Here is a 17,221-nt window from a genome sequence, read left to right as displayed (position 1 = left end):
AGTGAAATTCGAAGTAATCAATTATGTAAAGTGTTTAACCGGTTAATCAATTATCTAGAATTAATCAACTAATCTAGCACTATACAAAAATCTTTCTTCTTCTTCATAAATATCTTTTAAAGCTTGCATCTCCTCTTTCCTTGCTTTTTGAGCTTCCTTGTTCTCCAAATAACTACGTCTATTTTGTCTGTTCAGGCGCTGCTCATTCATATGTTGTACATAATTGAAGCCCCGCGAGCCTACTACAATCTTTAATTTATTCATTAGAAATCCTGAATTTCCTTCGTTGAATAAGCCAACAGCTAAAAATGATGCTTCGATTATTTTTAATACAGAATGCAAATGTTTTGGAGCCAAGCGTCAAATTGTTGAATTAAAACTTTCATTTGTACTGAAACTTTATTGAAACGATAGCAAAACAAGGGATTTACATTTTCGCATTTTCATTAGCATTATTAAGTTTTCTTGCACTAGCATTTTCATTTTTGTTGACACTTTCTTGGTTGATATATCGATTTCCATTGAATGATCTCTTACGTGATCTATTGCGTTGATCACTGGTTTCATGGTCATCTTTTGGATAGGAAAACATTTTCCTCTTGTAATATTCAACACACGCGTGGAAAGCCAAAGCTAATTAAAACGAAATAATGCTGACACTTCTAGTTTCTTTTAGACAACCCCTATATAGTGAGTAAAAAAAAAAGATCTGTTGAGATCCTCTTCCCTTCCTAATATCTCATAGTATAGCGGTGTTGAGTCAGGTAAATAAATAACTATTTGTGTGACCGCTTCATTCTACCTACTGTGCGCTCGAGCGTCAAACTGACGGATATTCTTTTTTGCGCTGATAGCATCGGAACAAATTCGAATTTTGTTTTGAAACATTATGAACATAATCTGCAATAGTTATATTAACAATTTATGCAAAAAAATCAATTTTTTAAACTGTCTAATGTGGTTTCCTCTCTTAAGAACAATATCAGATATTAAGCTTATAAGAACACAAACTTTTTTTATTGAAGTAAATGTGTAATAATTTTAAAAATACTATTAGTGTAAAGACGAACATGAAAAGGGGTATCTAAATAATGATAATACATATTAGATATTATTGATACAGATGCATATTATATACAATATTATATATATACATTTTTTTATTTATAATAATAGAAACATGTATAAATAATAATAATAATAGGTTCAAAAGCTTTGGAATTATTCGAGGATTACTGGATTGTCTTATCTTTAGGAAACAATGCTTACTTGCAATATAAACCTGTATCTTTATCTACGAACGTACTTTCTTTCATTCTATATATGTATATAAATATTGTCGACAACTATGGTTCTAATTAAGTTAAGAAGACTCTCTTAAAAAGATTTATAGGAAAATTATATCAATATGGAATTAGAGAGATGGTTTTAGTATGGTTTTAATTATATCTAAATAATATAACACAGTAGGTTCATTTCAATGATAAATAGTTTAAATTAATTAACACTGAATATGGAATGCCGCAAGGATCTGTATTGGAACCCTTGTTATTTATTACATATTTAAATAATACAATTAAAATATGCACCGAAGGATATAGTATAAAAATACATGCGGATGATAAATTAATTTATGTTACTGGAGAAAGTAGTATGCAATTAGAGTCAGAAATAAAAAAGGTATTTAATACAGTAAAAGAACGGATGAATATAAATAAATTGAAAATGAAAGCAGAAAAGACGAAATATATGATAGTCAGGAGTGTAAGAAAAGAGCTGAAAGGAAATATTATATTGAAATGCTAAGATAGATATGAGATGGCATATATTAGATAATACTAGATATCGTATATAAAGCGATCATAGCACTTTATTTTAAATATTATGCAACGTTGTAAACGAATATTGGAAATATATAGCTGTATAAATTGCAAGTAGCGTAAAATCGGGCAATAAGAGTTATATTACAATGCGACAGGTACACTAAAGTGGAAAATATGCTGCAAGTATTGCAGTTAATGTCCACAAGACAGGAGCTATATTATAATGTGTCTATTTTTTTTTAAGATCCTAAGGAATTTGTTAATATAACTATTAAGAAATAGACTAAAAATAATAGGAAATTAAAGCGGAAGACACACGTGACAGGCCGGAAATATTGTAATATAATTTTAAAAATCAAACAGTACGCAAAAGAGTATATTTTATGAAGGAGTTAAAATATATAATGCTTTACCAACCGAAATAAAATGTGAGAGGTTAGGGCCATTAAAAAAGTTTGTTGAAGGAATATGTTTTATATAATTTTACCTAATTTCGTATAATGTATTAATAAGTAATCTAAATTGAATGCTACAAATAACAAAGAAAGCTAATAAAGTTCGATCTCTCTCTTCCTCTCTCTCTTTTTCTCTCTCTCTCTCTCTCTCTCTCTCTCTCTCTCTCTCTTTGTGGCACAATAGCTTCATTAACTTAAGAGAAGAAATCCATTTGTTCTTTCTATATCGTTCTCTTTGCAAACCTTTGCGTCTAGGATGAATTCTTCGAATCCGTGATTGCTATGTGCTATGTTAAAAACGTGCTTTTACAACCTCTCCATTACCTTCATCACCTTTTGCTATCCTTACCAATAAGATCATTCTACTTTTAACCTCGTCAAATTTGTTAATTACGAAAGAAATTACTATTAATTTAATAGTCTAAAATCTTACAAATTTTATAAAAATTATATGTGTATTTAATAAATATTTTGAAAATATTTTTTAATTATCTAATAAAATATTATTTAATTAAACGCTACGCTTGAAGCAGTCCCTGACACTTATTTCTTATTCCTCCAACTATTTGTTGTTTTTGCAAACTTTTTTGTAACGTCCTTGAAATTTGAACTTTTGTTTTTTCATCAATTTGTGGTAATCTGATACATCCTGTTCCTGTCTTTTCGATTGTTCCTCTTGAATATATAAGGTTTTTTTAATAAGCGTCAGTCTCTTTATCTGCAAAATTCATCCTATTTGCGTGTTTTCTAATTATGCAATTGCATAATGTTCCTTCATTTCTCAAATGCATCTGCCATCACGTTTCTTTCTACTTGGATTAATTGCTTTTTATAAAGATTTTACAAATTTGACGGAAGGTGGTTCTTGTAATTTATCTAATTTCTTTTCTATCGTATTAGAATAACTGTTCATATTTTCGTGACCAGCATCTGCACGAGCAGCTAATGTACCTTTGACTGCAACAAGTCTAGCTGCTTTTCTTTGTAAATCTTGAAATAGTTTAATTGTGTATAAATATTATACTATTATTGTACAAGTACTTGATTGTAATCATTTTTTATAGACTCACAGGTGGTGTTTTTTCAGAATAATATATAAATTCTGTATGGGGTAACCTCATCATTAGCGAAAGAAATTCCAAAACCAAGAAATACTGTTCTCTGAGGTCCTAAGACTAATACGTTGGAATCTGGCACTTTGGATAATTTTGTCAAGCAATATCTAATAAGTAACATAAATATATTATATTTTCAAAATAATATATTGTTCTTTTTGTTAATGTATCTTTCTACACATTCGAATATTTTAAATTTACAATTATTTAATTCTATTACCATGTCACAGGCTTCGCATATAGCTTCTCTTTCTTCTTCACTTAATAACGGTTTGTAACGAAATATAATAAAAGAAATGCGATTGCAATTAGAAGAATTTAAGCATTATAAATGTATCTAAAGTATATAAATTATTTACCTTTGAGTCGTAGAAGCTATAATAGATAAAACCATTATAGCAGCTTACATAAGAAATTCTTTTAAAATTTCGTTATTTTTTTCTTTAGTAAGATCATTTCCAAATTCTCATACAGTCATTCCAAAGCTCCTACTATCAATGACTTGAGTTTTGGAAATCTTTTCTGATATTTGTCTTTTATGAACTGATGTATAGTAAATATATAAAACATATAAGTAAAAGTATAAATAAGAAAACTGATTAGTACAATAAACTCGCAACGTCGGCTTAAACAAATGAATTATCTATTTTGTTGTCTATTAGCTTCAACGATTAATCGATATTCTGGATCAGATTCAACAGGACCTATGATATCGGCTAACTTTCTAAGTACTCTACTGTATTTTTATATTTCGAACATAATCTTTTTCAACTCCATGGAATCATAAAGCTTTGCTAATTGTATCACAAAAGCAACTTTTACTTCTGTAATAAAAAGAAATTAATTTGTTATAAATATGTAAATCGTGCAATATGAAATAAAAACTAACCTTCTTCAATAGATTTGGAAATGTTTGCTAAAATAAAATCTAGTTCTGGTTCTTCCACCATTCAATTGAAATTACTTTCTTCTAAATCTACTAATAACTTGTCGGCAAGAGATATTATTTAATCATGTTATTATCTACTTTTATATACTTCAATAATATTAATACAACTCAACAGAAATAAAACAGAACAGTAGAGATCAACGCAGAACTAGCCATCATAGTTAGATAACATTATAATTTGCGGAAATGGTTTTAATTTGACTATCGTTCCATTTTATTTCTTAATTCGTTATTTATATTGAGTTAAGTTAAGAAAAAAGTTTGTTGGAATTCTCCCGGTCGATAATATTACTTTTGCATAACTCTGGAGGTATTAATCAATCAATCGCAATTAATAATCAATAATTGCGTTCGTTTGAAAGATGACATATTAGTGAGTATTTTTAGAAAAGTTATGATTATATTCATTTATTTATTTCAAAGTTATTACTTCTTGAAAATGAGTAAAAATAAAGAAGAAATTCGATATATTTTGAAATTTTATTACAAAAAACGAAAGAATATGACTTGGGCTGCAAAAAAAAATTTTGAACTAAAACATTCACCACGAAACAGTTTTAAACCATTTGAAGAAAGCTTGATACAAAAAAAACTTGATATTTTGATGGCACATCGAACCATTTTTGAAAAGGTTGATTATGGAGAATTAAAAATAGCTGACGTACGACAATAATGTAGGACAAAGTCAGAATTGACGCTATATTCTGTATAATATTAAAAAAAGCGATGCTGTGAAAAAAGTGATGTATACGTGGTAATACGGGGAACAAATTGTTCTCTATAAACTGCTGCCGCCCGGTTAAACTATTGATTCTAATGTCTATTATCAACAACTGGAAAGATTACGCCAAGCAATCGAGATAATTGATCAATAAGAAAGGTGGTATCTTCTATCATGACAATGTCAAATTGTACACATCATTAGTGACCCGTCAGAAATTGAGAGAGCTTGACTGAGAAGTTTTAATGCATAGTCCTGACCTTGTACTGTTTCATTACAATTTCATTAACATTATCATTTGTTTCGACCTTTGCAAAATTTTCTTAACGGTGTAAAACTGCTTTCAAATGAGGTCTGTGAAAATTACTTGTCAGTTTCTCGTTTAGAAAATAGAAGTTCTACAATGACAGAATTACGATTTTACTTTAAAGTTTAAATCTATTACACACAGATTTAAATATCACTTGGATATATGTTTGGTATAGGTTTGCAATATATATTTGTTTGCTTGTATATTTTCTTTATTAATGATTTTTTAAATGTTTATACAGATACACACACATATTGACAAAATCCATCATATGACTAAAAAGAATAAAAAAATACATTCCCGCGTCTTTATATTCTTTTTTGTCTGTCATTTTTCGAAAAAAATACTTTGGTGTAATCTTAGGAACATACATAAAACGGTAAAATAATACATGTTAGAATATCCCAACTTCAAAGATATATGTCCATTTGATTCCATATAAAAATAAATTCTTTGAATAAAACGTAATAACATTTCACTTTCAATAAATTTTGTTTCTGTAGTTTTAGATATGTAAGTAAAATATTGATAAATTTTTAAGTATATAAACTATATTTAAAAAACTCACTAATATAAATATTTTAAAAGCTATTCTTTCTCTTCCCCTATTTCTTTCTATATTTAATAAATTACTTTTGTTTCATTTAAATTATTTCACACACACACATACACACACACACACACACACACACACACACACACACGTGTATATATGATGATTCTTAGAATAAATTGGAAGCGAATTTAATATAGTATGCTATATATATTATTATGCTATAGCATGCTTTAAATATAATTAACTAATATTTAAACATTAGAAGATTCTTAGCAACATTACAAAGATCAAATACATATATTATAGAGATCAGATACATATATTATAGAGTTTTGTATGGAAGATCATAAATGGATATTTAAATGCAGTAACCTTCATGTGGTAAGACTTGGGCCGGTATTGCGATATATCGAAATTTTATACGATGCAAGTATTATCAAGCGAATGACTGTATATTTAAAGATTTTCCAAAACCTTTTCAATCTAATTCCAAATAAACATCGAAGTACATACATTTTACTTTTTATACTGCTAATTATATTTCAAGAAATAAATAGATTGGATATAGAAGATTTCTAAATTAATTTCTTAGAGAAACGAATAGAAAATTTTTCTATTGCCCTTATGATCGTCATTATATCTACATATTTCCTATATATTCTTATTAATTATTGTTTATAAGCCTCGGGTGAGATCCATGAGTGGGGCTCATTAGTGTGGGCTTTTGAGAGGAGCCTTGGGCAGTCTTCTTTCGATATTGAAAAATCGAGCTTGATCTTGATATTCTGATTTTACTTGAGATAGAGAGATCTTCAAGATATCCATTCTTTGTCCTTAATTTCATTGTTTTCAGACGTGCACTCGTTCCATCGCATCTTCCGGATTTCTATTCTTATTTTTTTCTTCTTCTTTTCATTACTGAAGCATCGAGGGACCGTTCCATTACCGTTCTGTTTCATGATCGAGGGATTCAGATTTCTACACGGATATTTAAAGAATTTTTGTATCTGAAGTATAGAAGGACTTCTTTTCTAGTACAAGAGACAGAAAGAGAGAGAAGGAATGAATATGAAAGAAAGATAGAGAATGGATGATTGAGAGAGGAAACGGGAGAAAAAAGAATAAACAGAGATAGAACGAGAAAAAGAAAGAGAAATAAAGAGAAAGAGACTAAGAGAGAAGCAACGTAAGATGGTATCTCTGGTCTCTTTTCCTTTTTTCTTGCTTCGCGAGGTTAGAGTTAAAGTATGGCTGTCCAGTCGTGAAATACCCATGAACAAGCTGAGACCAGATGAGTGCGAAACCTCAAGCCGGACGGCTTTGCAGGCCAGCGGAGTGTGACTTCTCGACCGACAAACAGGGGAATCTATTTTTCATTAGGAAACATGACATAACATTTGTTTTCTCCTTTATTGTATTTTATCAATTATTATTATAAAAATTATTATAGTCCTTGATCTCTACAAGCGATTGGACAAACAGCTGAAATTTTCATTTTTTCATTTTTTCTCTTATTCCTCTCCAAATTTTTAGAAATTATTCATCGTATTATATATCGCGTATGCATATAGTGATCTATTAGTATTGTTATTATCATTATTATTATTATTATTATCAGTATTATATCTATTCTTAAAAATACGCAAATACATAATTGTTTTTAGATCCGTACCATACATAATAAGGCTTCATCATAAGAGCAAAGGATCATCATCTTGTGTGGACAAAGTAATAATTTCCATTCGAATGTCTTGTCTCTGTCATCTTCATTTTTGTGCTCAATGAATTTTTCTATATCGTTTTCTTACAAAAAAAGGATCCAAATTTTGCAATGGCAGTCACGACAGTTTTATTAGTACAATTGATGAGTATAAGCGCACATATTTCGGTTGTTCGGAAAGTAATTTCGTATTTTCCCGATATAGGATTTAATTATATTTGTTTGCACTCAACTTCACACTTAAGCCGCATAATTATTATATGTTTTGATAGCAAGGCTTGTATGTGAAAAAGTCCAATTGATTCTACGCAGTAGTTTTTGGTTGGTGTCTTTTTAAATATGGAGAGCAGCAAGCAGTATTTTTTTCATATTTTATTTTTTTACTATAGAAAAGGAAAAAATGCTGTTCAAGTCAGAAAGAAATTAACCGATATGTATGGAAAAGATGTGTTGACAGTACGCCAGTGCCATGACTGTTTTGCAAAATTTCGATCCGGAAATTTTGATGTTGAAGATGCACCACGTTCTGGAAGGCCGGTTGAAGCTGATAAAGACACGATAAAGGCATTAGTTGATGCAAACCGGCGAATAACAACACGTGAGATCGGTGAGAGGTTAAATTTATCAAATTCAACTGTTTATGACCACTTGAAAGGCCTAGGTTTAACCTCGAAGCTGGTTATATGGGTTCCTCATGTTCTCACGGAGAGAAATTTGTGTCGTCGCGTTGACGTCTGTAAATCGCTTCTCAAACGTCACGAAAATAATCCATTTTTGAAGCGCATCATTACTGGGGACGAAAAATGGGTTGTATATAACAATGTCAAACGCAAGAGATCATGGAGCAAAAAAGATGAACCGCTTCAAAGCATTTCCAAAGCCAATATCCATCAAAAAAAGGTGATGCTGTCTGTTTGGTGGGATTTTAAAGGAATCGTTTTTTTTTGTAATTTTACCGGATAACACAACAATTAATTCGGAAATCTACTGTCATCAGCTGGACAAACTGAATGATGCACTTCAACAGAAAAGACCAGAATTAATCAACAGAAAAGGTGTAGTGTTCCACCAAGATAATGCGAGACCTCATACAAGTTGGGTCTCTCGCAGAAAGCTTTTACAGCTTGAATGGGATATAATGCCACTCCCACTATATTCTCCAGTTCTGGTACCTTCGGATTATTATTTGTTTCGGTCACTGAAAAATTTTTTAGATGGTAAAACCTTCACTTCAAAAGAGGAGGTCAAAAATCATCTCGATCAGTTTTTTGCCATCAAAGACCAAAAATGTTATGAGCGTGGAATCATGCTACTACCAGAAAGATGGCAAAAGGTATTGGATCAGAATGGCCAATATATAATTTAATAAAATATTTGTTCATTATACGAAAATTGTTTTTCATTTTCACAAAAAAAAAAAACAAAATTACTTTCCGAACAACCCATTATATTTTGTACTCGAAGTCGTTGCCTTTATTAAATATAATTTTAATTTATATTGTCTATACTTAACAATTTTATTGTGGTTACTACTTGTATCGTTGGTTACTTATAATGTAAACAAAAACAGTAAACATTGGAGCTCTCTCAAGATGTGCAAGTATAAAAGTAAAGTCTTAAAGTAATTATATTTTTATATTAAACATTTGCTAAATAATTTCTACAATTCTTTGTAACAACAATGATATTAATAATTTAGTCTCTTTTTCAGAACGTCATTTCAAACACGTCATTGCAAAGCAATGTAATAGAGTATTTGCTTCACTAAAATATACATAAATATCTCAAAATAGAAGCAATATTTATTCTCGCGTGTCGCGATTTAATCGTTGAGTAAACTTGCATTGAGCGTGCAATGCAGTCTATTCGAGTCATTGTTCGTTCGTAAAGTTTTTGCTTTCTTAACAGTCATACAGGCTGTATTTATAAAAGATAGTAAAGTTTCGCGAAGTAATTTCAGTGATCGCGCGTTCAAAAATAATTAGGGCGTATTAGAGTTAGTGCACCATTGAAGAGGATCTCAACCAATTTCGATGTCGACCTACCTCATATTCAATTAGCTACGAATCATTTTCGATTCTCGTCGAGTAATCGTCACAATTATGCCGTTCCTTCGTTCCCTGGCAAAACTTAGCTAAGAAGTAATTGGAAAGGATGAGTGACGAAAGGATGTCTCTTCTTCTTGTTCTCAACCATGGAAACTTCAGAATCAAGGTTATTTCTCAACTAATTCTTTTCGGAAAACGATGTCTCTTTCCTTTCTTTTTTTTTCTTTTTTTTAACAATTAACGATAACACGTCAGACGAACTTCGTGTTTTTATTAATTTAATATATTTTTTTGTTTTTTGTAAATACTTTCGTTATATTCTCAACACATTTGTTAATTAATATTATTTTTACATAATCTAAGCCGAATTAACTTGACAATGTTATATATTTCGTAAAAAATAGTTTCCAAACAAATGTAAAATAAATTTTATTTCATTTTTTTTTAATCTGAACTTCCCCTACGTAAACACAGACACATACACATACGCATACATGCACGCACACAGACACCTATATGTAGGTATAGAAATTAGTTTGGCCAAAATTAGTCATATTTTTTGAAAAACTAACTTTTTTTATAAACACAGAGCTATATACAAATATACACACACGTGCTCACGCGAACATAAACATAGACAGAAATTTGACCTTCAACTACAGAACAATATTCTTTTCTTTTCTGTACTACTCCACCCTTTCTTATCTTGTTTCATTTCTTTTTCTCTCTTGCAAACAAAGAAAAGGAACGGATAGTTAAAAAAACTAACGAGAGACACGTTTTTTGAAGCTGCATAAGCAAAACGATGAAGGTGGCTGTAAGGACATAAAGGTGAAAGTGGAGATGGAGATGGTTGTAAAGGTCGTGGAGAAGGAAGAGGAAAGTCGTTTTACATGGATGGAATGCGATCTTTCTTTTCTTTTCGAACATCTAATCAGCACAACATTAAACCGACCGCTTTTATTCAGATGCAGATTGTCTTCCATGTCGTCAAGTGAAAACAGAAAGAAAAGAAAAAGAGAGGGGGGTTTGCAAAAGAAGAAGACGAAAGGGATGAAATCTTCGGAAAGAAGAAAAAGAAATATGTAGAAGGGTGATGCGTGAGGGAATGAACTTCAAAACATTGAATTTAAAGTCGATTTCGTAAAACTCGTTTTACTCTAGCCTAGGTAAACTCTAACTATAGTTAATATTTAAACGTATTTAACATCAATGTAGTTTTAAAGTTGTTGAAACAGATACACACATATACACACATTTTTTTCTTTTTACTTTTTAAAAATATTTCTTTCTATTTTTCTTTTCAATTTTATTTCATTTTTTGTATTACAAGAGTAATCATTCATATTCATATCGTTCATTTCAAAGATTATTATTTTTTAAGTTAGATAATTTATATATATGTATATATTAATTATAATTGTTATTTATTTCTTTGATGTTGTATTTAGGATATTATTAAATTATGATATTAATCGTTATAATATTAATTCATTAGAATATTCAATTCATTAGAATATTATAATTGTGGTATAATTATATGATATAAGTTTTAAATGATATAATTGTTTTTTTAAACATGAAATAAAATTCGATTATAAATTGTTATAAAACAAAAGGATTTTGTAAAGATAAAACTGTTACAAATTTTTATATTATGATTATATGTATATACTAATGTAAAATATTACAGTAACAAAATTTATATTATTTAATTTTTTTTTTAAAGGAAAAATTAATTCTGTTATAGATGATTAAAAGAAAATATAAAAATTATATTATAGTTATAGATTCTATAATTTTGTTTTAAATATGGAAAGTTCATATTATATAATTTTTCTTTTTTTTTTTAAACAAAAAGTATTAAATTATAAAAAGGTTAATTCATTCTTCAATTCTCTTTTACTTTTTCCGATTAATCGAGCTCAACGTTTTGGGTATTATCAATTTCTTTTTTTTCTTTTTCGTTCTTTTTTTTTTTATAAGATCGATACGATAGTTTTATATATTTTCAATCCTTCCTGAATGATGATAAATAAAAGACATGTAAGAGTAAAATTTATAAATAAAAAACATTCTAATGAATAAAAGACATGTAAAAGTACAATTTCAGAAAAATTTCATAAAACCATCTTTTTCACTTAACTTATTATATTGTTAAATCTTATTTTCTGGAAAGAATATTCTATAAATTTATAAATGCAAAGTTTCTTTTTATAACTCCAGTATAATTTTGAATATATCGTCATTTCTAGAAATTGAAAATTATTTGATTTAATGAAATAATGTCGATAAAATATCAAGATATACTCGAACGATCGATTTTACATACATGCATACAACATATATGTTGTATATTGTTGACGCACACTCTTCATTATCTCTTCATTGTTCGCGGTACTTTATCTTAAGGGTTATGTATCACCATTGGAAATATTTATCCGTGGGAACCTATTGGATATTAACTAATAAAGCGCATAGATAAAAACTCGTGGCCACTATTGTCTGGATTTTGATAATATGTCAATCCGGCTAATGATTAAACAACGGAAGCAGACGCTTAGGCGCGATAAGCCAAGGGTTATCTGATTTCTAGCTTTGTAATATCCATTGTCATACTCTAATCAGACGAACATTAGAGCAAAGGGGGCACACACGGAATGTTTAAACATTTCAACGAACTATCCACGACCAATGGACATTTATTCTTTCCCTTTCAATATGTCAAACTCCGCCCTTTACCAATTTCATTTAAGTTTACGTGGATAGTTCAAAATAGGCAAAAGGCAGTCAAATCACATCTTTCAGACTCGCAACATCTAAGCTCTCAAGCCTCCTTCAGAAGCCATCAGTACAACTAACTACACATCATACACGAGACACACTATTGTTAGTGTTATTTACAGTGTTAATAGTTACAATTGTTTGTAACTCATTCAATCAAATACACGGTGAGATTTATATAGCTCGCATTATTTAATATTGTGCGATTACTTCTCCATTTCTCACGGGATCCTTTAAAAGAACACACGTTTTCCCATTAATTTTCGGAAACGCGGCGAGCGGTATTTTGCTGACGGCTTACAACGGTGTCCTAGCCTAGTGCCATCACCTTTATTCATCGCGACCAGTGGGTCTATAGCTCGGACAACAAGGACGAGACGGGGGACATTTCCTCTGTGTGAAGTGGCTGTCATCGCTGGTCTAGGCGAGAAGCGCATTTAAAAATGCCCTCATCAATAATCAACATATATATAACATAAATACGTAAACATATATGTATATACATTTATCGTTAAAATGTGAATATGAATACATATTCACATATAATATTCAAAGGATGTTAGAAGGAGGACCTATTCAGGGCAACATAAAAATGTCGCGCGAAAACGATGTCGAGACAGTCAGACGTTTTAGATGTGAATCTAAGATACCTCGATGTGCTGCTGCTATTACTATTAGGAGATAGTCATCCTTCCGTTACTCCTACCCATTGTAGTCGTCGTTGTAGTTGTCGTCTTCGTACTCATCGTAGTTGCAGTCGTTGTCATAGAACACTGACTATGATGTCTTGTAAAACATTTGTTAGACGTGCTAATAAATTACCATCTCTCTGTACGACCAACTTTCGTGAACGAGACATTCTTCAAGTATCTAAAAAGATATTGTATACATATATATATATATATATGTATGTATTATTAAGCATCAACCGAAATCATCAATCGCAAATCGGAAATGTAACTTTGAAAATTATCTGCTCGATTTGCGAAACCGATAAATCGAAGAAAATAACACTTTTATATTCAAGAAGGAAATAATAGCTAAGAGGACAAGTAACGATCGTGACGTTGTTAACGATTTTACTGATTAGCCTCGAATTATTTATCGATCCTTTCGCGTTGTCACGCTATAGTTTCAAGTCGTAATGAGTGATAATAACGGGTGTATAAAAATGGGAATGATTATGACAATCATATCTGAAGAAATATTAATATATTACGTAGAAGACATTTGAATGGACATTTTTAATTTAGAATTCATTTTACTATTGCCGGCGTTAATTATTGTCAAACAACAGAACGTTAATTTGTCTATCATAAAAATAACGAGTATATTCCTTGATTCTTATCTTCTTATTTCCAAAGAAAAAAAATTGAAACTCGTAGAGAGAGAAAAAGGAGGCAAAAAAAGAAAAGTAAATGACAAAACGCGACGAAAAAAAGAAACGTGCAAACATGAGTCCTATCCGACAGGCAAAAGAAGAGAAGGAGAGAACACATCTTAAAATCAATTTTTTTCCTTCTTCTCTGGAACGAGATAACAAGCAAACGAAGATGGACTCCTAAGCTTTATTAAGCGAAAGCTGTAAACATACATATATACATACACATATACATACACATATGCATACATATATACGTACTTACTTACGCACACACATACATTCATATATACACATGTGTGTATCTACGTATATTTACATATTCATAAATATATAGATAAGTGTACCACTAGTATACATAGATAAAAAGAGAGTCAGAAGAGACTACGGAGATGATGAAGAAGAACGGAAAAGAAAGAGATAGATAGCGTAGAAACAATCTCGATCATAGATATTGGAAAGATGATTTATATGACAGTACGATGGCGAGGTGCAAACGTGTGGATGTGAGATTTTTAAGTGGACTATGATGGTAACGATGGCGGTGATGGTATCAATGTCGATGGTGGTGATGGAGGTGTGGAGGTGATTGGAGGATTGGAGATTATGGTGTAAGGGCATGGTTTTGGGAATATTGTGGTAATATAATTTACGTATAATGAACAAATATTTTATTAAATTATATATTGGCCATTCTGGTCCAATACCTTTTGCCATCTTTCTGGTAGTAGCATGATTCCACGCTCATAACATTTTTGGTCTTTGATGGCAAAAAACTGATCGAGATGATTTTTGACCAACTCTTTTGAAGTGAAGGTTTTACCATCTAAAAAATTTTTCAGTGACCGAAACAAATAATAATCCGAAGGTACCAGAACTGGAGAATACAGTGGGAGTGGCATTATATCCCATTCAAGCTGTAAAAGCTTTCGGCGAGAGACCAAACTTGTATGAGGTCTCGCATTATCTTGGTGGAACACTACACCTTTTCTGTTGATTAATTCTGGTCTTTTCTGTTGAAGTGCATCATTCAGTTTGTCCAGCTGATGACAGTAGATTTCCGAATTAATTGTTGTGTTATCCGGTAAAATTACAAAAAAAAACGATTCCTTTAAAATCCCATCAAACAGACAGCATCACCTTTTTTTGATGGATATTGGCTTTGGCAATGCTTTGAAGCGGTTCATCTTTTTTGCTCCATGATCTCTTGCGTGACATTATTATATACAACCCATTTTTCGTCCCCAGTAATGATGCGCTACAAAAATGGATCATTTTCGTGATGTTTGAGAAGCGATTTACAGACGTCAACGCGACGACACAAATTTCTCTCCGTGAGAACATGGGGAACCCATATATCCAGCTTCGAGGTTAAACCCAGGCCTTTCAAGTGGTCATAAACAGTTGAATTTGATAAATTTAACCTCTCACCGATCTCACGTGTTGCTATTCGCCGGTTTGCATCAACTAATGCCTTTATCGTGTCTTTATCAGCTTCAACCGGCCTTCCAGAACGTGGTGCATCTTCAACATCAAAATTGCCGGATCGAAATTTTGCAAAACAGTCATGGCACTGGCGTACTGTCAACACATCTTTTCCATACACATCGGTTAATTTCTTTCTGACTTGAACAGCATTTTTTCCTTTCCTATAGTAAAAAAATAAAATATGATGAAAATGCTGCTTGCTGCTCTCCATATTTAAAAAGACACCAACCAAAAACTACTGCGTAGAATCAATTGGACTTTTTCACATATAAGCCTTGCTATCAAAACATATAATAATTATGCGGCTTAAGTGTGAAGTTGAGTGCAAAATATATATATATATATATGTAAAGAAAGTATACTTTCTTCAGGTAGATTTGCCGCGCGTCTCATAATCCGCCCTTCCATTGTCTTTTATTATTTACAATTTCTTTTGTGACCTACGAATCGAGTCGTTAAGATTTGGAAGAGAAATGGGCAGGATAAAATATAACATAGAAGAAAAAAGCAACACGAGAGCTATAAGAAGATTTATAATATAATAGAAATAAAATTTAACAGTGTGAATAATAAACGTAAATTATCGTTACTTCGTTCACAGGTAAGACTAATTAGAAACTAAGCATTAATTAACAAATAAAGATTTATCACTTTGTTCACAGAGAAACATATTTTCGTTTATCACCTCCCATAATCAATCCGAGATATTATAAAACGATAATTTTTGTTTATAATGGAAAGAAAACTACAATTCGCATTTAAATGTGTGGCATTACCGAGCGACAGAAAAACAAAAGTGATTGCTATAACCTCTATCACAACTGAGGACAAAGAAAGATATATATTACCGGAAAATGAAAAAAACGAATAACCACACCATTGATCAAAGTAAAGATAGTATTAGAAGAGAAGTTAGAAGTAAACGGAACATATGACCCAGGTTCCCAAGTCTCTCTAATAAATTCTAAGACTAGAGACTAATCAAAATAAAAAAAGAAGAAAAAGAGACAAAAGATAAAAACAAAATATTTTTAAAGACGGTCAATGGTGTGACACAAACAAAAGATTTAGTAACCATTAAAATAAAAATTTTGGATGAAGAGGAATACGTTGATGTATTTATTGTAGAAAGAAATGACTTTGAAGATTTCATTATTGGGTTGGATATGATAAAGAAGTTCAAACTAACTCAAGATAAAAACTTACAGATATCTTAAAAGAGAGAAACACAGGCAAAAAAAATATAAATACATTAGATAGAAAGAAAGAAATAAAAGAAGTTAAAATAAATTTTAACGAACATGTGAATGAGGATGAATTTAGATCAGATCTGAATCACTTGGACAATACAAAAAAAACAAAGATAAAAAAACTTATAGAAAAATATAATTTTATATTTGCAAAAAATAAATATGATGTAGGTACCGTTCGGACTAAAAACATCACCAGCCATTTTCCAGAGAATACTATCTAATATTCTAAGAAAGCACAAATTAAAAGATTTGTCAGAGAATTACATAGATGACATATTAATTTTTTCAGTATCATTCGAAGAACATATAGAACACATAGAAAGAGTAATGAAGGCAATAGTAAACGAATGTTTCAGACTAAAATTTAAAAAATGTACATTTGCAACAGAATCAATGAAATATCTCGGACACATCATAGAGGACAATATAGTAAGACCAGTAAAAGATAATCTAATCTCAATACAAAATTTTCCTACTCCAAAAACTCAAAAGAATATTAGACAGTTTCTCGGAAAAATAAATTTTTACCACGAATACATACCAAAAAGCTCAATACTACTAGACCCATTACATAAACTGTTAAGGAAAAATGAAAAGTTTATATGGTCTGAGGAGTGT

The 17,221-nt window shown here is 30.6% G+C and overlaps 1 protein-coding gene and 1 pseudogene across 1 annotated transcript; both read right to left on the bottom strand.

Moving 5' to 3' along the window:
- Positions 1-2,785: 2,785 nt before the first annotated feature.
- On the bottom strand, positions 2,786-4,397 carry LOC118442505 (U4/U6 small nuclear ribonucleoprotein Prp31-like; annotated as a pseudogene).
- A 10,723-nt stretch (positions 4,398-15,120) lies between these two features.
- Positions 15,121-15,561, bottom strand: LOC118442504 (histone-lysine N-methyltransferase SETMAR-like). Its single transcript, XM_035868190.2, has one exon. It carries the CDS (start codon positions 15,559-15,561, stop codon positions 15,121-15,123), a length of 441 nt encoding a protein of 146 aa, XP_035724083.2.
- Between the last annotated feature and the right edge of the window lie 1,660 nt (positions 15,562-17,221).

The sequence above is a fragment of the Vespa mandarinia genome, chromosome 24, assembly GCF_050613455.1.
Source record: "Vespa mandarinia isolate Hongniang chromosome 24, ASM5061345v1, whole genome shotgun sequence".
Taxonomy (NCBI): Eukaryota; Metazoa; Arthropoda; class Insecta; order Hymenoptera; family Vespidae; genus Vespa; species Vespa mandarinia.
The sequence above is the reverse complement of the archived record's forward strand: the minus strand, read 5'-3'. Positions and strand labels throughout refer to the sequence as shown.